The sequence below is a fragment of the Bidens hawaiensis genome, unplaced genomic scaffold (genome assembly GCF_021521415.1).
Source record: "Bidens hawaiensis isolate Kalapana, Puna unplaced genomic scaffold, B.hawaiensis_p1.1 tig00012420_1, whole genome shotgun sequence".
Classification (NCBI taxonomy): domain Eukaryota; kingdom Viridiplantae; phylum Streptophyta; class Magnoliopsida; order Asterales; family Asteraceae; genus Bidens; species Bidens hawaiensis.
Genome location: NW_027492015.1, coordinates 58,622 through 84,308, shown reverse-complemented (window position 1 = coordinate 84,308; position 25,687 = coordinate 58,622). Strand labels below are relative to the sequence as shown.

General features: G+C 36.3%; 1 protein-coding gene across 1 annotated transcript; it reads left to right on the top strand.

The window, feature by feature from the left end:
- Window positions 1–15,843: 15,843 nt before the first annotated feature.
- LOC143540985 (uncharacterized) lies at window positions 15,844–18,795 on the top strand. Its single transcript, XM_077033916.1, has 3 exons — window positions 15,844–16,320; window positions 16,404–16,925; window positions 18,365–18,795. Exons 1-3 carry the CDS (start codon window positions 15,862–15,864, stop codon window positions 18,437–18,439), a joined length of 1,056 nt encoding a protein of 351 aa, XP_076890031.1. The 5' UTR covers window positions 15,844–15,861; the 3' UTR covers window positions 18,440–18,795.
- The last annotated feature ends 6,892 nt before the right edge of the window (window positions 18,796–25,687 follow it).

The window sequence follows — 25,687 nt, the reverse complement described above, 5'->3', positions numbered from 1 at the left end:
CGGGCCGTGTCTCTAAAGGCACGGTACCGTGCCCTACTTCTGTTCCACTAACTAAATAAATTTTTACAAATTTTGACTAATTTGGATACAAATTAAAGATGGCCGAGTATGATGATGATGTTCATGCATTTTTGGTCTTCCCCGGACGTGATAAGAGGAATAAACGAGCCAACACAAGATTAACATACCTCAACCGTCGACATCCAGAGGCAAACTTCTGTGCATGCAAAGCCACGTTAAAACAAGTAAATCAATGGAACCGATACAGATCCATTGTGAAAGGACCATGGAGACAGGTCCTTGGTCAAACAGGAGAGGCTATAACCGAACTTACAAAAGAGTTCTTGGCTTCTTTCCAAATAAAGACCTAAAACCCGGATATGTGGGATGAAGAAGCCATTGAGTTTTTATGTGGGGGTATATGGCACACAACTTCTTTCACTCAACTCGGTATCGATCTAGGAATCTACACTGAAGAGGAAACAGACCAAGAAATCTGGTTCAGGGCAGGAGCAACATTTGCAGACGAAGACGGTGACGATGATGCGGAAGCTAGAAACACACGTTTAGAGGCATGGGAACAACTGAGTTACGGAACTGAGAACTATAATGCAAGCGTTTTAAAGAGCACTGCACTACGGGACCCGCTTATGAGATACATCCACCACCTGCTCAGTCACACTGTCACTGCTAGAGGTCAATGTGAAGGGGTTGTTAATCTAAAGGATCTTTGGGCACTTTATTGCATGAAGAACAGCGTCCCATGCAACATCACGTATCTATTCTGCAAGTTGTTCACAACGAATGCTTATGCGAGAGCAAACACACCAATCTTTGGCGGCCCATGGATTTACAACCTCTACGAAGCCTATGGTGTAGACAGGGAAGGTACCAGAAGCCCAGATTCGATTGCTCTAACCATTGATTATTGTATTAGCATGCAGATGGTTCAACGAATCGATCAGAACCCAAATGTGTGGAGGTTTTGTGATAAGTATAACCAGGTTTGGGACCCCGAAGACCCTGCAGAGATAATGCTTCAAGATGTGCCCGAGAGGAGAGGATCACCGCCCAGACAGTACCGACGCCGCACCTACCATCAAAGAGGAGGTCCATCTTCATCAGGGGCCGGCCCCAGTTCATCACATGATAGCAAATACTCACTCGAGGGCCTGTACGGCCTAATTGATCAGTTCTCTGAGAGAACAACCGCCTCATTTGACAGAATCACAGAACAGATGGCTGCCTCAGATGCACAACGAGCAGCCGAATACGCAGAGACGAGGCGAAAAATTGATCGGTTGGGCTATCGCATGGACAGGCAGTGGGGACCATTTGACCCGGACACAGGTAATTGATGAGCTGCGGTACTGGTTGGTCGTGTACGGGTATGGGCATGGGTTGGTAGCACTTTCATGACATTTCTATTATTATTATGTCTGTTTAAACAATTTACTTTCTGTCGTACTTGTTTATTTGTTGGTTTGGTTGGATACTTTTATGGCCGTAGGTGCCAAGACATTATGGTAGGTACAAATTTAGCCCGATAGGGCAAGGGATGGATGGTTACATACCTAATCTTCAGCAAATTATGCTTGGTTGTTTGTGGTTGTTTGCAGTTTTATTTAATACAGGTACAAAAACAGGAAAACGGATGATAAACAGGGGACGCTCTGTCGAAATTTCGTTAACCCGTAGGGAAGTAACTATCCATTTTAACCCACTATACTCAATTAGAATTTTTATCTTTTCATGAATCATTTCACATTGAGGACAATGTGAGATTCAAGTGTGGGGAGGGGAATTACTTGACCAATTGTTTGTTCAAATAATTATAAAAATTATCTAATCAACAAATACTTTTGCAGCAAACAAAGATTGTTTTTATAAACCTGAAGAGAAATCGAAGAAAAGTATTTCGCAAATAACCAATTACTACTCCAATAACCAAAAGGAAAGTGAAAAGGTAAAAAGAAGTTCTGTAATATTGAGAATAAATTTATGCAAAATATGGCGTTAATACCCAATTCCTCCGTTACTGTGAGATAAACCTCATGCCATATAAATATTTTTTGGAAGCTTTGAGTGAGTCACATGTTTCTTGTGATTTATAACTTGTCGCAATTATTCAATTCAAGACCACACGAAGCATTGTGTAAAGAAGAAAGTAATATTGTCACAATCCCATCAAACCATTCTCCAATTTACAAAACCCAAAAACCTTAACCTAAACCCTACCACTTTATCCATCTCACCGGTAAAATACATCACTGGTCTTTTACCGGCAGATCCAAAAGAACTGGAAATGCATTCTTTCGATTTCAATTTCCTTTGCTGCATACATTTCACAACACCTAGGTTGCCCCCAGAACTTAGGGAGGGAATCTTTCTCTTTAGCAATGAGGTCAGGAAAAAGTGGCGCCAAGACGAGCAAAGACCACCATTTTGTGGAATTTCCAAAAACGCAATGAAGCGAAGAGCAAAAAGATATGAACGATGCTTAGTTTGCGGAAACTGGTCCCACGAATGAAGATGTAGAAAGAGTCAAACTCAGTCTAAGCATGAATATACCGAATTAATGAGGGTGGGGGCTATTAGGCTCAAAGCCGAACGGTCCACTAGAGTTGGAAGTTATGTTCAGAACAGGATTGAGGAAGAACTAATCCACATCCTCGACAAAACTAGTCTTGACGATCTAACCTTAAAAGAGTCATTAGGTCTCTAAAAAAATATTATTTTAGTTGTCGGGAGAAAAAGCTAACCATCGAAGACATCTCAGAACCCCCGACAATCAGAAAAAGTTGTATTTACCATCCTCAACCAAGAGCCCTTACCCACCACAAAATACCAAAATTCCAACTCACACAAACCAACCCGTATTACCTTCTGATTTATGCAACCCTTCACAAAGGTGGAGATTTGAACTTGTTACAAGATTATTTATCACATGTTGCATTCTGACTAAGAGTGTTCACATACATCACAAGTATGATCAAATATAAAACCGGGTGTGAGTGAACATTGTGAGAACGTGACGTTTTGCATAAACGGAAGCTCATAAAAACAAAATTTTCTTTTTATTTATAACCAATTAAGATTGGTTATTTTGTTTCCATTTTATTGAAGCTCATTTAAGGGATGGCTATAATCCAAGTTTGCTGTTTTTAGAGAATATTTATAAAAAGATTGCTTGAGGACAAGCAACGTTCAAGTGTGGGGATGTTTGATGTACATAAAACTATACATCTTTTCAGCATCAAATAATCTCTAAAAATTGCAATTTCAATTATATAACATAGCACAAAAGGCTACTTATCATAATAAAATGTAATTTCAGGTGAAACCAAGCCCCAGACGAAGAAACAAGCGAACACGAAGAAAAACGAAAGAAAACACAAGTTAAACAAGAAACACGCCCCCATGCTTCTGAACACCAGAAAAGACAAAAATCGACAAGAAAAGACAAAAACTGGGAACAAAAGCACGGGGCCGTGCCTCTCAACCACGGGACCGTGGTCACCTTTCAGAAATGACAAAAAAAAATAGCACATGTCACTAAAAAGCACGGGGCCGTGCCTCAGGAAGCACGGGGCCTTGGTGAGTCATCATGTACGATCTGACAATATGCAAATGGGACACGTAGACACGAGGCCGTGCTTAATAAAGCACGGGGCCGTGCTTCTATCTCTAGAAAGCCTATAAATAGAGGATCTTGTGTCATTTGAGAAGTATGCCTTAAGAAGAATTCTATCCGCTTTTCTCTTATAAAAACACACACTAACACTCATATTGAAGATCTAGTGAAGAGTTTGAAGGCTTGGAGGTCATCACCATCAACCATCATCATCAACCATCATCATCATCATCATTAAGAAGGAAGATTCATCTACATTTGGTTAGATTGTTCTAGTTTGATCATGTGTTTATTGTTATCATCCATCCTAATGTTAATCACCATGCTCATTATGAGCTAAACTCCATTTACCATCTAAAATCTATGAAGAAGCTTTGTTTTACTTGATGATTATTTAAAACATGTGTCTAGTAAAGTACATGGTTATCTTACAATTATCTTTTGATGAGAAATGTTTTACCATCTTAAAATACTAATTCAAAATTGGTGATTGCCAATTATATTGGCAATCGTTCATGATCGATTCATGTTCTTGAAAGATAGAAATACTTTGATACATTATCGAAACATGGATCCTTATATTGTACTTAGAAATGATGAGATATAAGTTATGATGTATTTCTCTAAGTCTTGGTAATCCGAAAATGGCTTTGCTTAGGATATCATGCTAGTTAAAGAAATCATATGTTAACGGAATGTCTAATTATAACCTACACAAATCAACCAAGGGGAGATTGTGTGACTAAACTACAACCACCCGAAGTTGTTAGAATTGGTATTTGAGAAATCGAAGTCAATCCTAATCTTTCTACTTTACGAAACTACTTGCCAACTTAAATTGACATTCTGGAGGTGGCATGACATTAGGAAAGGGTTGACTTTAAAATGCGCATGTTACCTCCCTAGTGCCAAAGATGCTCACTTAAGGCTTAAGGAGCTATCTATCATATATTGCTACGGCAAGTTTACCACATGTTTGAATATTAATTATCAATGCTAGAATGGAGTGGATTCTTGATCTTAGATGGTAACCTTCATGTAATTGAAATACTCGTTTAGAATCTCTCGTCTTGGTCACCTATATTATATATATAAGTATTTATATTTTATAAAAAGTTCGAAAAAATTAACCCCAAAATGATTAAAACCTCCGATTAAAGTAAAACAATGATTTATCATTGGAAACATTTGTATCCACGGATCGATACTTGGTTCTTACCAATACTATTCTACATATACGATAGGTACACTTGCCTATTTTGTGTGTGTTTAGTCTTTGTAGAAATCACTTTTATAAATTTAAAACACGATCTTGTGCAAAAGCAAATCATTCTATCTATTAATATTTAACCGCAAAGCACAGCACACACCAATCACCTGTTGAATTTTGTGGCAGTAGGAGGAGTCGGTGATTGGACTCTTCTTTAATGGTGTCACATGTTTGCATTAAAACTGACGGGAGCGGCTCGCGAATGGTTTGAAAAATTTCCAGATACGCAAATTAAGAGCTGGGATGATCTGGTGGCTAAATTTTCTCAACATTTCAGTCACCAAAAGAAGCACACTCGTGATCTTTCAGAAATTTTGGACGTCGTTAGACGCGATAATGAGTCTATTGAAGACTTCATTTCGCAATTTAATGACGAAAGCTTGAACATTGGTGTCACACCCCAACCTACGGCGGAAATGCCGAGGCGAACTGATTGATCACAGCTTTTCAAAGGTTACTATCAAGCAAGATTAATAAATGACAATATCTATTTAATTTATTTAAATGAAACAATTACAGTTAAATACATCAAATATAAAGAAACTACAACAATGATCAATTATTTGTATCCTAAAAGGCATCTCTACGTGATCCATCTTGCTAAACAACCAAGCTGATAACCTGCAAATGCGTATAAAATATATTTTTTTCAACAACACATGTTGAGTGAGTAAAACAACAGTTTCAGACACAACGGTAATAGTATATATAATATATAAAGAAAGATGAAAACTGTTCCTGTGAGATAAACAGTTAAACCATAGCACATACACAAACAATCAAACATAAAGAAATGGCTAAACCGTTGCCATGCGAATGGGCATTGGTTATGATGTGTCGGTGAAACCATTGTCAATGCGTCGGACGCCGGACACTACGACAGTCATATGATCATACTAGACTGATAATATGTTGGACCTCTCCGAATGCGGAAGCATATAAAGCAAGTAAGCAATTAGCAAGTTAGGCATAAACTGATATACACACAAGGATTAAACAGTTGCGATTTTTGAATACTAGATAATAGACAAATATGATACGATACGCATATGTCCCCAAAAAGGTTAAAAACAAGTAAAAGGGGAGTGATTACTCACCTGATCTGATGAACGAAATACAAATGATGATGTGAGAATGATGAACCCTTCGGGATACACCGACAAGGATTCCTAGATAAATAGGATATTATAAATTAATTATAGATGATTCAACATGATTTAATATTATGAGTTATTAACAAATGAGATAACACGTATAATGAATTTAAGTTTCGATGTGATTTGAGTTATATTTGGGATTAGGATGTTTATTGATTGAATGATTGATCTCTACGGTTATTGGTTATTTGTGAATATATTATTATTAGTTTCAAGAAATAAATATTAGTTGAATAATTATAAGATTACCTAAATAATGTTTAATTAAATATAATGAAATTATAAATATGTACATATATAAATATACCTTGTAATATATATATATATATATATATATATATATAATATTTTTATATATAAAATTAATATAAACAAGTTTATAGAAGCGTTCAACTACGAGAAAACATGAATTAGGAGTGTCGGGTTTTAATAAAATAAAGTTTATTATTATTAATAAATACTTAAAAAAATACATACATACATATATATATATACATATATGTATACAAATACTTGTAACGAGATTGGTTGACGGAAAACATAAGCTTACGGATGTCGGTCTAATAAAATAGCTTTTATTTGATATTAAATTTTAATTATAATAAGTTTGATATTTTAGAATCTTTAATGAAAATCCAACATTAAAAAAAATGCAACTTGTACTATATTAAATAATTTAATACTAGCGTTAAAATGTGTATTTACAATACAATATATCTTGGAATATTTAATCTAATTTTATAAATGTAATTTATACGCTTAAAACACGATTGTTACACTTTTTATATAAAGAATGATATATATATATATATATATACATACATACATACATACACACAACAACTTGTAACGAGATTAGTTGACGAGAAACATAAACTCTATGTTGTCGATTTTAATAGAAAACAAAATATATATATGTATTTAATAGTTAATATTAATTTATCATTTATTAAAAGAATTTACAATAATTAAGAAAATTGATAAAGGGAACAAAACTTAAAAAAAAAAAAAACATTAGGGTGGGCAGGTTCGAACCCGCGACCACCAACTCTTAACCCCCGCACCAAACCAACTGCTCTGGCATAACACTTGAGTATTAAACATAAACAATTTATTAAATCCAGACAGAACAGAAACCCCTAAACCTCATAAATTCTAGATCTGCAATTTGTTAATATGATCATTGTGCGTTCAATTAATGTTAGGGTTAACGAAATAATGATTAAAATGATTACAAATCATATGCCAATTACCTTATATGATGATGATTTCATAGAGAATGGCAAACTATAGCCAAAGGCCAAAAAATTGAATGAGTATGGATCATTACAGACTGGTATAATGAAATATATGCTAGGGTTATTGTTTGTTGAATAAAGACGATCATACAACATATTATAATTACCAGATCAGTGATTAATTGAAGGAGAACGGTGAACAGAACTTGACGGCCTACATATGAGTTGTGAAGGAACATGACGGCTTCGTTAATCAAATTAACCATTGGGGTTCCATTGGCGATGGGTTAAGGAGGCCGCGTCAGCGTTTAATCAACTTATAACATCCGTTTTATAGTAAATTGAATTTAGGGTTCTTGGTTTAGGAAAAATTAAGAGATCCGAACCAGATTGGTGTAATTTTTCTAATTCCTTTCACTGATGGGCCGCATAATACTCAAATATTCGAGTTTCCAAAACGATTTTGAACTTGAAAAACGTATAGATCACGAATAGAAATCGGGTTTAAATGTGGGAATATGGGTGGGGTTCTAAGGGTTGGTTGAACCGGGTTTATTAGGGTTTTATATATAATAATATTAGTAATAAAAGAAAAATAAATTAATCAGATTTTTATTTTTGTCCCCAAGGTTTGAGGATGGAAACATAATTGCGTAAAACTTTAACTTTAGGGTGAAATTGCCAAACTTTGCAAGTTTATACATATATTACATTATTATAACATATAATTAATTCGATAATTGCGATAAAATTTCCCGAATACAAAAACGAGTCGGGTAATATAATTCGGAAAAACCGAGTTGTTACAGTCTCCCCTACTTTAGGGAATTTCGTCCCGAAATTAAAAAATAATATAACATCATTAAAATTTGAGGAAACGAAAAAAAAAATATTTAAAAATATAACTTAAATTTATCATAACACAAAACTTTGAATAATCAAAACAACGCTCCAAATGAAAATCCGATAAAGACACTTATATATAGGATGTATCAGCGGCGTATCCACCATGTACTTATCATCTCTACATTTGTACTGTTATCCCTACTACTCTCGATTCTATATTATGACACATAATTGCACGCATTATGATTTCCATGCGAGGAATTCAATAATTATGTAGGCCTCCATAATTACTTAAATCGTCGAATAGTCCACATAACTCGTCCCATCATGTGGGTTACAAAACATTTGAAAGACATGATCTTTAGTGAAAACAGGAATTTTAATATATTTTGGTTATAAATAGGCGACAGTCATTGTGTAAAATATTGCTAAAAACGAATTGAATCCATGAGTTGATTAAATAAAATATTAAAGTTTCTAAAACGTCTTTTGATAAAAGTTATAAATCTTGGGAGTTTGAAAAAGAAATGATTCCTTAGGGTTGAGAGTGAAACGATTTGGGATAAATGAGGACAAAAGATAAACAAGGAGTACGGTATTATTATAGGCGGTTGTCTTTTGGAAAGATAGATTTTATTGTATGAACATAATCATCTAGAATAAATTATTAGAATTGAAATTGTTTAAATTCAAAAATAGAATAAAGATTTGTACAATTGAGAAATATAAAATATGTTTTGATAAAATGACAAAAACACCTCTTTGATAAATTTAGTTATCATTGATTTGATTTATATGATCTGGAATAACTTGATTAAATAGATCTATAAAAATTTGAATAATTAAAGTTGGTTGAATGGAAATATTTTAATTAGGTTGCAAAGTAGGGTTTAATAGAAAAAGTTTGAAAGTTTTGAGCTTGATGAACATGGTTGTATCGAGAACACACATGGCGTAGGTAATTAGGATTTCCATAGTCGTAGCAAATATAGGTAGCAGAGTATAAAATTTTGAGCAAACATCGTAGCATGGGTTTTAGAATTAGACGGCATAGACCGTTATGGAACGTCTTGTGGTACGAGACAAGTATTAACAAGATAATCGAAAGATTACATTGGGTGAAAAACGATATGAGGATTGAATTAAATAGCGATAGTGGCAAGTGAAGCATAACAAGTGAATTTTGTCGTAAAGTTTCTTGTTCGAGACGCTAAGATTTTTGTTGAGATTGATTGTTAACTTGGTTGACAGCATATAGTTGATGTTTTAGGTTTGTGTTTGTAGTTGTCGTTACAAGAATGAGTAGGGGTAAATAAATTGAATTTATTAGAGAAGAAGTTAATGAACAAGATTGAATTAATTGTATTTATGTTTTGGAAGTTGAATGTATATTTTAGAGATCGCAGAAGCTATCTCAATGACTAAACATGTGGTCATGAGGTGGTCACAGGAAATAAATGATTGATGTTGTTTGATGTTTAGAAAACATCATATGATTAATAAAGATGTGATTTAATGAGATTATTGGATAGTAGTGTAGATTTCATATGAGTCATTGTGTAAAACGAAACTTAAATGTGTTATGCTGATGCTTATTCATAACTTAAGGATAAGTTAGAATCCAAATTGAAAATCAATGAGTTAATTTGATGAGTGATTAAGTTTTATCAAAGTTTGACATGTTTTAACAAATTACAATTTGAGGTTGAATACTTGAATATGTTTAAAAGTTTATGTATATGATGTCATGAGTATTAAATTGTGTTATATTATTTAAATTAATTGAGGTATTGATAATATAATAATGTGAAAACCGATGAGTGTAACTTGTTTTGGTTAGCTCGTGATAACCGAGTCTCGATGAATGAAGGGTTTGTATCCGATCAGGAGAATAAAAAAATGTTTTGAGTGTATAAATAGATCGAATCAATATATCTTAATTCCAAAGTGATCTAATAAGTAAATAATTGAGTAACTGAATAATATAATAATAGAATAATTAAATCAAATCATAAATCGTTTCGTATAAAGTCAAATAAACAAACAAATAAAAAAATAACGAATATTCTTTGATGTGTTAGGTTTCCCATGAGCTTTCCATGGCATTTTGTTTCCCCAGCTTATTAGCATACCAAAACCAAAATAAATGTGTGAGTTGGCCTCCCATGAGCATTACGTGGCAATTTGAATGGCCCAACTTAATTAACGAATCAACGAATCAATTGAGTTTGTCGGCCCATGAGCGTTACAAGGAGATTTGACCGACCAAACTAAATAACGAATAAACAAACTAAAGCATAAGTAGTTGAAACATCTCGTGTATCACCACGGATGATAATATTCCAACAAAACATCGCAAGTATAACAAATTGTGCAAATGAATAGTTGGCGTGTCCATGGCGTCCCATGGGTTTTACACCCGACTAGACATTTTAAAAACAATAAAACACAATAAATGGTGTAACCGTTTAGCCGATTACGTTAAACGCTTAAAGTGTCGGTCGCATAACAATTTCCACTATGGCTGGGAATCTTGTCACACTCCCTAGTTTTAAGTGAAAACGAGCAAAAACAAATCTAGGAAATATTTTAAAACTGAGGCATAGCCTCGAAGTTATAAAAAAATATTTTGAGAATGAGACATAGTCTCGGAGTAATAAAATATTTTGAGAGTGAAGCATAGCTTCGGAGTTGTGTGTGTGTGTGCATGACAATAAAATAAACAGTTAACTAAGCAGTTAAATAAGTACTTAATCTAGCGAGTAATTACGTAAGCTGTAAACAATCAAATAGAACACATCAGGTAAACAAATAAGCACGTACGGGGCTCCTAAGCATGTTACTAAGGCACCAATAACGACCTATCTTAAACCTTAGGCTCTGATACCAACCTGTAACATCCGGCCCCTCGCACTACCAATATTGTCCGATCTGCCCACGAAGAGCTCACGTATTTGTTTTTTGGTTGCCCAGATGGAGACTTCCAAGAAGGTCACCCATCCTAGTACTACTTCCAGCTAAGCATGCTTATCCGTGGAGTTTTCATGTGCTCCACGGCCAACTAAGCCCAAAACGCGTTGGTGATTGAAGAGGCAGGACATTTACTTATGAACCAAGGATTTCTCTTGTCCACGGCTGATGTGGGATTTGCCTAAGAGTGGGACGATGTTGTGTTTGCCAAGAATGTTACAAACAACCCCCCTTTGGACTCATCGTCCTTGATGAGGTGTGTCCCATCATCCCGAACGGTACAAGAGTGGCTTTGATACCACCTGTAACATTTGGCCCCTCGCACCACCAATATTGTCCGCTCTACCCATGAAGAGCTCACGGATTTGTTTTTGATTGCCCAGATGGAGACTTCCCAGAAGGTAACCCATCCTAGTACTACTTCCAGCTAAGCACGCTTAACCGTGGAGTTTTCATGTGTTCCACAGCCAACTAAGCCCAAAACGCGTTGGTGATTGAAGATGCAGGACATTTACTTATGAACCAAGGATCTCTCTTGTCCACGGCTGATGTGGGATTTGCCTAAGAGTAAGACGATATTGTGTTTGCCAAGGGTGTTACAATTGGGGGAATTAGTGAAGACATGCTGAGGGGAGCCTTCCGCAAGAACGTGAGGAGTAATGCCTTGATCCGTTACTTGACAGGCAAGGATGGAATGCCCAAAGCATGGGACGAGATTATGTCTGCCGCAAAATTGTTTGTAAGAACTGAAAAAACCTTAGGGTCTGAAAGTCCTAAACAAACGCCCAAGGTAGAAATTCAGAATCCGCGGCCGAATAGACAAGCCAAGGGAACAATCTGGTCAAGACTTCAAGCTTCTACGGACACATCAAACAATTTGATGCAAGATCATTGATTGGCAACAAGCATAAAGCGAGTTTCTCAACGCAGAATGCCAATAGTTAGACTCCGCCGACAAAAACTCCCTAAGTAATTTTGACCACGGAACACGTGAAATTTAAAACGCCTCAACGGATTATGAAGATAACACTCCTCAATCCCAAAAAGCATTGTACGTTCCACGATGATATTGGTCATAACACAGATGAGTGTGTATCCTTGAGGGACGAGATTGAAGCAGCAGTCAAGTCCGGAAAGTTAGAACACTTGGTCAAGAATGTACGACAAGGGTCTAACAAAACTTCCACACAAGAGAAACAAGGCCCTCCTAAAAAGCAGGTCAAGGATTTGAATGTTCATACGATTCAAGGAGGGCGAATATGTGGTAATAAAAGGCAAGAAATTGATGAGGAAGAATGGAAGAGCGAGCCTGTAATTTTTCCACGGGTTAAAGGAGGTCCATGTAATAAAAACCCGCTGATAATCACTGTTCTGATAGGTCACTACCATTTCGCAGTACGTTTTCTTTTATACTGGGAGCACATCAAATATTATGTACGAACAGTGTTTTGAACAACTAAACGAGGAAGACAAGGTAAGGCTGAAGCCAATTCATGCGCCTGTGTCTGGCTTTGGGGTGAGGTGATGCACCCACGTGGGGTGATCTCTTTTCCGTCACACTTAACGATGGAATCCACTCACGGACTGAGAATGTTGAATTCATGGTTCTCCTAGCTAAGTCCAAACATGATATCATTCTAGGGCGCAAAACAAACTCGCGGCCCCAACAAGAAGATGAGGATTATTAGAGATTGAATGTTGTGATTGATTATGATAAATAACAAAAAAGAAAAATAAATTTTGACTTTATTCTCTATTTATAAAACAAATGGATATTGGTCAAGTCTTAAAGCTTGGAATGTCACTAGAGCCTCACACCCTTTAAAAGTGTGGTTTTGAAGTCACTAAGTGTTTGTTTTGGCTACCTACACATAAAAAAAATGCCCTAAAACTTTTTAGGCTTAATATATTGGTCAAGACTCATTTATAATATAATTACAACTCATTTACAAATTTTCATCATGTTTGACTAGTTTTATTTAAGCTAATACACATGTTCCATTAAGTTTACAAGATTTAAGTGTATATGTGTTGGCACCGCTTAAAGCAAAAGGTGATGTTATATGTACATCACCCACAAATTTGCACACAAGCATGTCTCTCATGTCATATAACTCTTTTAACTTTAGCAAACCACAATCCTGTCACATATTTTGGTTGTATGATGTGTCAATATACTACCTCACACGACCCTTATGATATGTTAGTATCTCAACTCATACGTTACAGATGGCCTACCATTATACCACCTCATATTGCACACACGATGTGTCAATATACCATTTCATATGTCAAGTATGATTTGGCAGTATAACACCATACAACTTTTAAAACATTCTGACCCTGAGTCAGTATGACATATCATAAAACTTGTAAAGACTTATATCGTGTATTTGATGTGTGAAGAGCGCGTTAGTTAAGGGGGGGAGGGGTGGTGGATGTGGTGTGATCACTCATCACACACCCCACCCAATCAAATGGTGCCACAACACCAACCCCAAATCCATCACATGTGATGGTTTTTTACTAGGGGTGGTGGTGTGGTGTGATGGCGTGTGATGGTTTTTTTTAATAAATACTAAATTAAATAAAAAGAAAACAATATTTTACGTTAACTAAAAAATAAAACAAGATTACATTAAACAAAGACAACTAAATTAAAAAAACCGACAAAAAAAAAACCTACGGCCCTTCCCAACCCCACTTGTCGCATATCTCGCGTTTTCGTTGAAGTAGGAGCGATTTAAGGTTCATCAAGATGGTCGTGTGGTTGTAGGAGGAAAGTTAGATCGGCGTTTTTTTGTTTTTCATTCAAATGGTTGATATACGTCTCCTCACGTTTCATTTTTAACATATGAGCCTCTTTCCTAAACTCCTTCTTCTCGGCTATTTCCCCCATCCTAGCCGACTTGTATTCGGCGAAGTTTTCGGCCACCGCTTCCTTTCCAAGTCTTGACGGTTCCCATTTTTCTTGCGATTCGGCTGTGTGGGTATGTCTTCGTCGGGATTGTCTTCGGGTTCTTCGTTCAAGTTCATGTTCGGCATGTTGCATGACAAGCCGCCGGTAGACGTCGTGTAGTCCCCGGACTCGGAAGTTTTTGATCTTTTTGAACAAGATCCTTTCTTCCTTGGAGCCGTTGGTCCGTTCAAATCGACCAACGGAATCGGTACCCACTTCGCGTGACGTCTCGCAATCTGCCACGCATCCAAGTGGGGAAAATCCTTACATTTGTAAACTGAGACATATTCGCGCAAAGCGTTCGTTATCATAGTCGCCTCGCTCGCTCCGCTTTGTGGAGTTCGGGACTACAAAACATTTAGAAAAAATATATTTATAACAAATTGTAAAAATAAAGTACTAGATTATAAAATAAATAAACTAAAATAGTTACCTCTTGAACGTAACAAGCATTAAATTTTGACATTTTTCGATTCAAATCTCCCCACTTGCTAATCATTTGATCCTTTTTTCGTTTGGTTGCGCCGGGAAGTTGCGAGAAATGTTCTTTAATGCGTTTCCATAACGCGTCTCTTTTATTGTTGGTTTGAGCGTTTTTTTGATTCGGAGCAATGTAAATAAGCCTTGGTCAAGGCGACCTCCTCATCGGCCAACCAACGCCGAGCACCTCTTTGATGCGGCTCCTCATCCTCGGATTCATCTTCATCCAAAGTTTGCACATCGTGACGAAAAGCACTTGCAAATTGATGTATAACATCGTTATTGTCTAAGGGATCGACGGACATTTGGGACGGTTGAGAGTCAAACATTTGAGACGGTTGAGAGCCAAACATTTGAGACGGTTGAGACGTTTGAGATCCAAAATTTTGAAAAGCATTATTTGGGTAATTTTGGGTAGAAAAAGGGGGTATAAAAGGTTGGTTTTGATACGATTGGTTTTGGGACGGTTGATAATAACGTTGTTGTTGGGAAGGTTGTTGTTGGTTTTGGGACGGTTGAAAAGGTTGGGGATAATAAGGTTGTTGTTCGGAAGGTTGGTTTGTGTCGGGTTCGTCCAGTAAGCGAAATCTCGTCTGTTCGCCTAGATTTTGTCGAACCTTTGGTCGGGTTTGGGTTTTCTTTGAACCCGACCCACGTTTCTTAGAACCCTCCATTTGATATGTTAAAAATGGTGTGTGTAATAGAAGATTTTGAGTTGGATTTGTGTATGTTTTGAAGATATATTTATAATGTTTTTATTGTGTTTGGTTTTAATGTTTTTTTTATTTTTTTATTTTTCAATTCCAACAGCTACATTGACCCCCCCAACGGCTATTTCTTCTTGGAAATCACCACCACCAAGCGTGATAGCCATCACGTAAACTTCCTATTTGCGCGTGACCATGGGAGCGGCGGCGGTGTGGGCTAGCTCATCACGCGTGACGGGGAGGCCACCACGCACCGCCCCGTCAGCCCTAATAGTCATCGGTCCTAAACAAAAGCCCAAGCACAATTAGGAAATAAACAATAGCAAAAAGTGTTTAGTTTTGGGGGGTCCTAAACAATAAGTTTACCAACTAACTATGCATCATGAAATAAAGAGAAAAAGGAAAAGGGGAGCAGGGCAGTTAAAGTAAAACGGACCTTCATTGTACGCACGCCACACCCTTTCCCACGTGCTCTCTGTACCCCGATTCGATATGGTCGTCCACGTGTCTCCCCTCTTTTCTTTTCTTTTCTTTTTCTATATCTACACCCCCACACCACACCCCTTGCCTTGCCGGTATATTATTATTACTCAAGTCGTCATGGAGTCACAAATTCACTCCAATTTCACATACATGGGACGCAATTTCAGCAACATCAGCCTTGCAGAAGATTCCACCGCTTTCAGCGACTGTAACAGTGACCGCTCCGGCGAGTTCCCGACGACCTCCGTTCAGAGCAAGCGGTTGCTTCTCGCCTGCACAACCGAGAAATCCGACGATCTGATTGAACAGCTGGTATCCGATCTGGAATCCGATTCAATTGAGGTTCAGAAGCAAGCCGCCATGGAGCTTCGCCTCCTCGCGAAGAATAAACCGGATAATCGAGTTAAAATCGCCAGAGCCGGAGCAATCCGCCCGTTGATTTCGTTGATTTCGAGCTCCGATCACGAATTGCAAGAGCACGGTGTTACCGCGATTTTGAATTTGTCGTTGTGTGATGAGAATAAAGAGGTTTTGGCTGCTGCTGGAGCGATACGTCCGTTAGTTAAAGCCTTGAAGGTAGGTAGTATAATTGTGAATATATGAGAATATAATTAACAGATAGTATTTGATTATGTTTAATTGTATTTATTCCTTTACAGGTCGGAACAACCACCGCGAAGGAAAACGCCGCGTGCGCCTTGCTCCGGTTATCGCAGTTAGAAGAGAATAAGTCCGCGATCGGACGGTCCGGAGCGATTCCGTTGTTAGTTGATCTGTTGGAAACCGGTAACTTCCGCGGGAAGAAAGACGCGTCCACCGCGTTGTATTCGTTATGTTCGTTGAAGGAGAACAAAATTCGAGCGGTGGAGGCGGGAATTATGAAGCCGTTGGTGGAATTGATGGCGGATTTCGAGTCGAGTATGGTGGATAAGTCGGCATTTGTGATGAGTGTTTTGGTGTCGTTGCCGGAGGCCAAGGCGGCGTTGGTGGAGGAGGGAGGGATTCCGGTGTTGGTGGAGATTATTGAGGTTGGATCGCAACGGCAGAAGGAGATCGCGGCGGTTATTCTGTTGCTACTGTGTGATGCCAGTCTGGTGTACCGGAGTTTGGTGGCCCGCGAAGGAGCCATTCCGCCACTTGTCGCGTTGACACAAAACGGAACCAAGCGTGCTAAACAAAAGGTAACCGTAATGTGTTAGAATACAATACTAACAAATTGAACGTGAAAAGAATACATATAACTAAAGTAATTATTTTTCTAACTAGTTATAATTTTTCTAGTCATTTATACTATTAGTATATTAATTTTGGTTGTCCTTAATCGCACCTCAAATGACCTCAAATGTCATTCGTAAAATCCTTAGCTAGTAAATTTAGTTAATTACCTCAAGATCATTATCATTATCATTATCATTATCATTATCATTATCACTTGAGTTGTAAGTATAATGTAAATTATTAGTAAAACTAAATGGTAGCAGTAAGTCATAATTGTAATAGTCATAAATTTTAATAAGACTTTCTATAACAGTTATCTCTGGACAATCATGATTCGTAAACAGTCACGTCCAAATTTCTCTGATAATCACATTAATTTTTGTATTTTACTTAGAAAAAGGGTAGTAAAATAAAATTTAAAAATGTTAATGAATGAAATGATTTATGGATATGAGTTGACGTGAAAACGTAATGTATAATAATTATTTAAAACAACCAAGGTAACATTGTATTTGTTTTAAACATTTTTACAAGATTTGTTCACATGTCACTTTTGAAAAGGATAGGGTTCCAAATAAACTTACATTGACCTCCACTTGTATAAACCAACCATCACACTAAAAAGAATTGCATATGACCCATTCTAGACGTGTGTCACGTAAATTGAACATTTCAAAATGAAAATATGGGACCGAGTTCTCGATCTTTTCAACTGACTGTCACACTAAAAAAGACTTGGTTCACTTTCACAAGAAGTTAACAATATTTAATGCCTCTAATAATAGAAAATTTGGTTAGTCAGGCGGTCTATAAGACTCCATTCTCTTCAACTACAAATCTACAGTATTTAATTAATACCCTCTAATAATAGAAAATATGGTTAGTTGGTCGGTCAATAAGACTCGGTTCATTTTCAACTAGAAATCAACAATATTTAATACCTCTAGTAATAGAAAATTTTGGTAGTCGGGCGGTCAATAGACATCCTGATTCCTGACCCTTCTATAGTCTCAGATTTAAGCTTGGGTACATTGTTTGACGCGTTTATAATGTTTATCATGGATTTTGAACTTGGTCAGTTTCGAAATTTGTTAAAAAGAAAGTTATTGAAGTTAATATGACCTAAGAGATATTTATATTTTAGAATGTTGTAAAGGTAAAACCTAATATGTTGACGACAAGGTTGTATTAAAAAGTATGTACATTGATTGTATATGGTGGTTACCTTTATTTTATCTTTAGTGACATATGAAACTTAAATTCGAATCTTGGAATGTTTCAATTTAAAAAATAAAGAAAATCATATTATTTGATGTGTCGTATATTATTAAAATCTTGAAGTGAAATGATAATTATTTGTAATGTGGTGGGCCTAATTTTGAATTATTTGACTGATGGATAGGCTGAGGCACTGATTGAACTTCTCCGGCGACCAAGATCCGGCAACGCTGCTTCCAGCTCCGACTCATCGGATTAAGACTGCCGGCCAGAATATTTAAAACAAAAACGGGTTTTAAAAATACAAAAATAGAGTTTTCTTTTTTAATTTGTTAATATCTTATGCTTGCCTCGCCTGCTCTTGTAAATTGGTTATGAAATACTTGTTTTTTTTCTTTTCTTTTTTTTTTTTTTTTTTTTTTGCTTTTTGGTTTTTAAATTAATAGGTCGGATGGTGTGTATGAAAAGGAATAGAAAAAAGCTTGTAGTGTATGACGTTGACAAAAAGATGTAGAACAACGTCGATTTGATAGTGTTTTTTACTCTTTTTCTTAATAATATTTTTTGTGTATCTATATAGAATAGAAATATAGAATTAAGAAATCTTTTATTTTAAAAAGATATTAGATATGGGCCATTTTTCAACACGGGTTTGGATCAAATACATAATTACTATAAGATGTAATTTCATAATTACTCTACTTATATATATTAGACGAGAGCCCACACGACGCGACAGATGTTTGAATACAAACTCTGCTATTCACGTAACAATTATGTGTGTTTATGATTCGGTTTAAAACTTTAAAGTTGTTCAACCGACCATCAGTTAGGTTTCACAGTTCGTTTTTTCTTTAATTTTCGGTTTCAATTTATAACAGTTTAGTTTCGATTTTCGTCAACAAAAAATCGTTACTAACGGTTTGTCTCACATGTTTAACTTAAAATTTGTCAAAACCGAGTTGTGAACACCATATGTAACATGTTATTTTTTAATATGCTGTATGAATTGTCAATCCCTTTAAACTAAGTGTATTAATTTGCCATACTTAATTCTCTACTTAATTCTCACGTTTAATACATTAATTTCATTTGTATGCTAATTTTTCATTTTTCAACACATTATCATCACTCTAGGAAAAAAAACAACGTTTGTCATGTGTCTTTAACGCCCCTTTAATCATTACCATTTCAAGACACGTATGAGTTTTATTGTAAAAACGTTTTTAATTGGTACCACTAAACATAGTCTTATGTAAACTTTGATTTGGTTATTGCTTACACCCATACCTCTTTGATTGTTATGATATTCATATTATTTCCTATGTATGCGCATACCAAATTAAGCGCACACGGACAACTCGCTTCCCTAAGATTTGTAAGATAGAAAGTGACTTGCCATTGTGTGTTCTGTTTCGTTTGGATTTGAATATTTTTCCTATTAAAAAAAAGAATATGATAATCAATTATATAAATGAGGTGATAATGGAATGGTAAATACAAGACTTCCACAAGAGGGATAAAATTGGATTAACTTTTGTTAAAATATATGAAAATTTTAATTTCTGATCCTTAATTTCTTACGATCGAATCTAGCTTTCACCAATTTTTGTCTTCAATCTTCTTACATGCCACGCGCCAACAAACTGTTGCATAACAGAGTTTATATATCCCATTGGTTAACAAGATATTTGTAGTGTCCTTTATCTTGGGAGTTTTTCGGTAACAGTTTTCCATGGTTATCACAACATTAAAAATACTACATATAACATTATGAAATTAAGGTGATACAAATTATCAAGATCTATTTATATTATATATGAGCTCATAGTTTTGATGTTTATTTTGTGACTCGGTGTTTAATGATTTAAAGATCTAACTAACATTTATATTCATTTTTTTATGAAAGTAAAGATTTGTGTAAATCCTATTTAGCAGTTAAATAATGATCAATAGTTCTAAACGATACCACACGAACTAAATATATAAATCACCTGTAATGTAACATGGAAGGAACCTGTGGAGAAGAATATCCATTTGGACAGCCAACCACGTCTTGCAGATGTAATTATATAAACATATTTGGGACCAAAAGATCCAAAGTGGGTCGAGCTGTGGATCTTTGTTGATATTAAATCCCATCATCGTGCCCATTTCCAATCAATCAGTGAATGTCGTGTTTTCGATAGATGTGATTTTTTGTTTTTGTCTTCCAGAAATTGGTACGACACAATAGACATAGATCACGCTCATCGCAATCAGGATAGGGGTTATATCTATTTCAATCGATTTTGAAAAAAAAAACACATTTTTGGCCAGGCTCCTATTTTTTCTTAAGCAGGATATAATGTAAAAAAAACAACAAGAAGCTAGTTAAATATTACAAGGTTCCTATACCGCTAGTACCATTTTAAAAAAACGGCAAACTGATCGAGCAGGGTTGTTTAGGGGTTGACGCGCCAAAATTGTTCAGTTTGATATTTGAGTATTTTACCAAAATGGGAGAGAGGGAAAATTTATTTACCAAATAAGTGATTTTGAAAGTATTTACTAAAATGAGTTTTTTTCTACTTCTTTCATTCAAATAATATTTTATAACTCATTTCTCTTCATTTATATATGTTACAACATTTTATAACTCATTTCTCTTCATTTATATATGTTTTTATGAAATAACGGTTTATGATATTTGTCTTCTAAATATTCCTATCGTAACTTTGTACCAGAAAATAAACTGTTGACAAACATTTTACAATGTTTTTTGGTTATCTCTCGATATGATTTGCAATAGATACTTTCGTCGGTAATCCCTTGTTAAATTGTCGGTGAAATTTCACCCACACTCTTTTTCCATGTATCTTCACCAAGGGGCCGTTAACGGGGATGTCAATTTCTAAAGTTCCTCATATTGTTTTGACAATTATGGGTTTAGAAATGGAACTAAGACCAAAGGGTGTAGCCTTGTTGACTCTTGGAGAAGATATGATCAAGATTTATAGTGCGTTGGTGCATCATCTTCATACTTTATTGGTCGTCCTTAACTCTACTTCTTTTTTGCTTTTCCTTTTAAAAAGGAGTTCCTTTTTTAATAATATCAATTTTTTTTTTTACTTTGCTTTCTTTTCTTTTTTTTTTTTAATTTTCGCTCTATTCATTGGGATCTTAATCAGTGTTTTAAAAACCGGTTTAAACCGGCTGGTTGAACCGGTTAAACCGGATTTCTCACAGAAGACCGGTATTTTGAGCCCGGTATTTTTAGCCGGTTTGCTAGAACGTCGTACCAGCGGTTTTTGTCTAAAATACCGGTTTTTACCGGTAAATCGGTTTTATGTCCGAGAAATTTTTGATATTTGCGGCCCATATTTTTTCAATATTACTTTTAACCTTACACTTAACATTCAAATGTGTAAACTTTAGGACGATTTTTTTAAAAATTGAGTGTTTTTGAATTATTTTTTTAATATGAATTAACTTTTGGATTATTTTTTGTTATGAAATCATTTAATTTTTGGTTATTTTTGCATTAAAGTTACATTTATAAGAAATTATAAGGTAAATTATTATACCGGTTGAACCTTCCGGTATAACCCGGTTCAACCGGTTATACCAATTTTTATCCTAGTCCGGTACAAGTATTTTTAAAACATATTCTTAACAAAGACCCTTGAGTTCCTCTAAATATGTTATGGCTTACCATCCCCAATTTCATCTTATATGTTACAACATTTGCATTTGAAAAAGAATATTTATATGTTATATATTGCATATGTTACGACACTTAGAAAATGTCAAAAAAATTAATAAAGAGGACGATAACTCTTATGGTGGACAAAGTGCCCAAATAATGGACACGGTGCCGCCTTGGCCCCAGAGGGGAACGCCCTCTGAGCTAGATAGTAATGTCGTTGCTCCCAAGCTCTAACGGTCATTTTACCATTTATCAATAGTTATGGAATATTTTTAAGAAAATACCCAACAAATTTAACCCTCATTCAACCAATTTTTTTAAAAAAATATTTCTTTCATCTATTTCACACTCTCAAAATCCAAAAAAAAAAATATATTTTTTCCAAATCATCTATAAGTCCAATAAATGGCTTTGAGAGCATGATCTATTCTGTGAAACGATGATGGCGAGGTCGGTTTGACAGTAGCTTGGATTAGAGGTGAGCAAAAACATCTGTTAACCGAACCAAAAATCAAAGTGAAACCGAAATGGGTTGAAACCGATCATGTAGAAACAGGTTTGGAACCGATTGAAACCGAAGCCGTAGATTCGAACAACTTTTTAATTCTCTTTGTCGAAACCGGTTAACCGAATCGAAAACCATAATAAAAAATCAGTCAAGAACCGATAAAAAACCGATCGTAAAGCAGTCACGAAACCGATTTCAACCCGAACCGAAACCGATCATAAACTAATTTTGACTTTTGTTGACCAAACCTAACCAGTTTAGGTTTTGAAACTGGTTTGTGCACCTCTAGCTTGGATGCATGTGTAGGACAACAACAAAGCATAGTGGGAAAACAAGTTTTCAGCTCTAACAAACTGGTTTTTTCTTTCTTATAGAAATAGGGAAATCAGTATATTCTTCTTCCTTTTTCGGTAACATACACCGAGATAGGTTGGGAAATCGCCCTTTGAAAGACAGATGGCAACTTGACCTCTAAGTAAGGACATGAACACCCATGCCCAATCAAACATCACAATCATGAAAAGCACCCGAACCGAGACCTAAAGAAGAACCACTGAATGAACCTATTCCCGTTGTTAAAGCAAGTACACTTTTCAAGTTTTTTTCCTTATTCTTACTAAAGCAGGCACATGGAAAACTCTCTATTTGGCTTTTCACTGAAACCGGTACGTCTAAACATAAGTAGGCGCTTTCACAACTCACTAAACGGGGGATCAAAATCTTTGCGCAGTAGAGGAGTAAAAATCAGAGAACGACGCGAATGTAGAGGACACGACAGATCCCCATAGGGAAGGAAGATGAACTTGACTCTCTCATTCATGGCATGGGCAAAAACAGCTGTTTTGGTCAAAAAAATATCTAAGGATAATGCAACCAAATTCGTTATATGAGGTTTAGTGCTAAGTTGATAATAATGATTATGAAGCAGTTTCAAACACAAACACAAGGATTTATTATGAGGAAAAGCCATTGATCTTGTTCGGATCACCGGCATAAAAACCCCGGGTGATGACAATTTTCGATCACCACTTTATTAATCTTAAAAATGGGTGTTACAAGGTGTTGAGAATATGATCAGTAATACAATTAAAGCTGTGTGTGTGTGTGTGTGTGTGTGTTGCTAGAGAGAGATCTCGGTGTTGGTTGATGTTCTTGTTCTATATCTAACTAACTGGTCATATCTCTTATTAAATACAAAAAATATAAATAACAAATGCTCCTACTTTTGCGCCACTCTTCCACTATATGCTCTCATTCCCTTTGACCACGTGCGGAAGGAGTTTAGTAGCGAGATATCAGGTAGACTTGGTCATAGAGGCGTTATACCTATTGATCACAACACCACTAAAATACAATCGTTAGTAAACAAATAATAACAAGGATCCTTGATCCTTCGCAACTTGGAACATATCTCAAGGATATATGATCCACAAGTCACTTAAGGATAGAGTATCCTCAGCATAAATTCCATGCCCTAACAATTGCCCCAAAAATGGCGGGTGTTTATGTATTACATATGTCATTTTGAATTTTGAATCCGCTGCAAAAGATAAATCTATTAGACCTGTGGCAAACGTAATAATTATCACTAACCCTTGTTATTTTTTTAGCCGCCTATATATGTGATGGTTATACACTTTATAACCACATATCTCAGCAGTCTCTTCAGGTATCCTTTTTCCTTCACTTTTCATTTTCCTTTTCGTAATAATGTCAACCGTTTCTATTTCTTATTCTTCTTCTTCTTCTTCTTCTTCTTCCTCTTCTTCTTCTTCTTCTTCTTTTTCCGGCCAACTCTACCCCAACGAACTCCGGTCACAGGGTATTCTAGAGAACCCGTCCTTTGAGATCTGTAAGTTTACAGATCCAGAGATTGACGACCTCCGACCACATTTTCTGACCAATACCGTTTTCTGACCCTTTGACTCCAACGTTCACAGCGATTGTATACCCGAGGCCTGGGTATGCTTTCCAGCCCAATCGCCCTAAATAGGCTATCACTACCCTTTTCCCAGCTTTACCCAAAGTTTTTTCACTTTGACCGGAATTAGTTATATCCAAGCCATGCCCATGTTATGGAGAGTACTTCATGCTGTTGAAAGGTTAATCGATGAAGAAAACGTCGAGTTCATCCAATCAGAGTTATCCTACCTGTACAACTTGGTGACTCACGGCTCCACCGCTTTGTGTTTAAATCAAAACCCCCTCAACCGATCCCCATCTCAAAGGTTACTCAGAACGGTTCATTCTGGAGAAACCAATTTTTCTTCGTAAAAAAAGACTTGATCCCAGGTGGATCCGATTTACCCAAAAAGTGGATAATGAAGGGTGGGATCCAGGATCCTTAGGTAACACTAGTAGGATACTTGATTCTTGTATTAACACTTTGCTTTGCTTGTACAGTTGACAACTTTGCCCTGCTATCAGAACTTTCTGGAGTCAAAGAGAAGGTTAAAAAATTTCTTGCCCAGGATTCTGATATTAGGACTTTCCAAGCCAAATTCATAGAAGCTTTTCAAGAATCCAACTCAGGCTCAGTCAACAATATGTCAAGTAAGTATTTTTACAAATAAGTTTAATATTGATTGAAAATAATTGAAAACTTATCTGTGATGTACTGTTTGTAGGTGTCCAGAAGTCCGGCAAGTCTACATCCAAGTTTTCCCTCAAAGACATTGACTGCATGTTCGTGAAGAAAGAGTCTTCGAAGTCCACCCTAATGCATGATCCACGATCAGTCACGACCCGATCCAAGTCAGGAGCCAAAAGGAAGAAGAGCTCTGAACCTGAGAACCCTTTTGACGCAGAGAAGCAGCTTCTCGAGATGCTTATTGTGGTAAGAATTCTTGATCCTGACAATCTTTATCCTTGAATCGAGTGTTCTTCTAATTTTGTCTCGTTCTCTTGTATAGGCCGTCAACTCTGCCCAGAGTCACTGTGAGAAGATTGTTGGAGAATACGAGGATACTCTCGCTGGGATGAGATCCATAGCCGCTGCGAAGGACAAGGCACTCGCCAAGACGACCAAGGATAAAAAATAAGCCGAGGATCACGCATCCACACTCGCGGTTCAGATGCAGGACGAGATAACCCGAGCTACCAATGAGGCGAAGGTCTGGGCGGCCAAATAAGTTATCCAGGCCAGAATCAAGTTGGTGACTGAAGCCAATGATCATGCTTTCGATAGGTCGGCTTGAGATGTGGAGAAGTGGAAACAAGATTTGGTGGAACTTGGTGGAGGAGATGACGAAGAGGATGCTGAGGTGGCTGATGGGAGTGGAGCTAGAGCAAGTGGTGCGAAGGATGCGGGT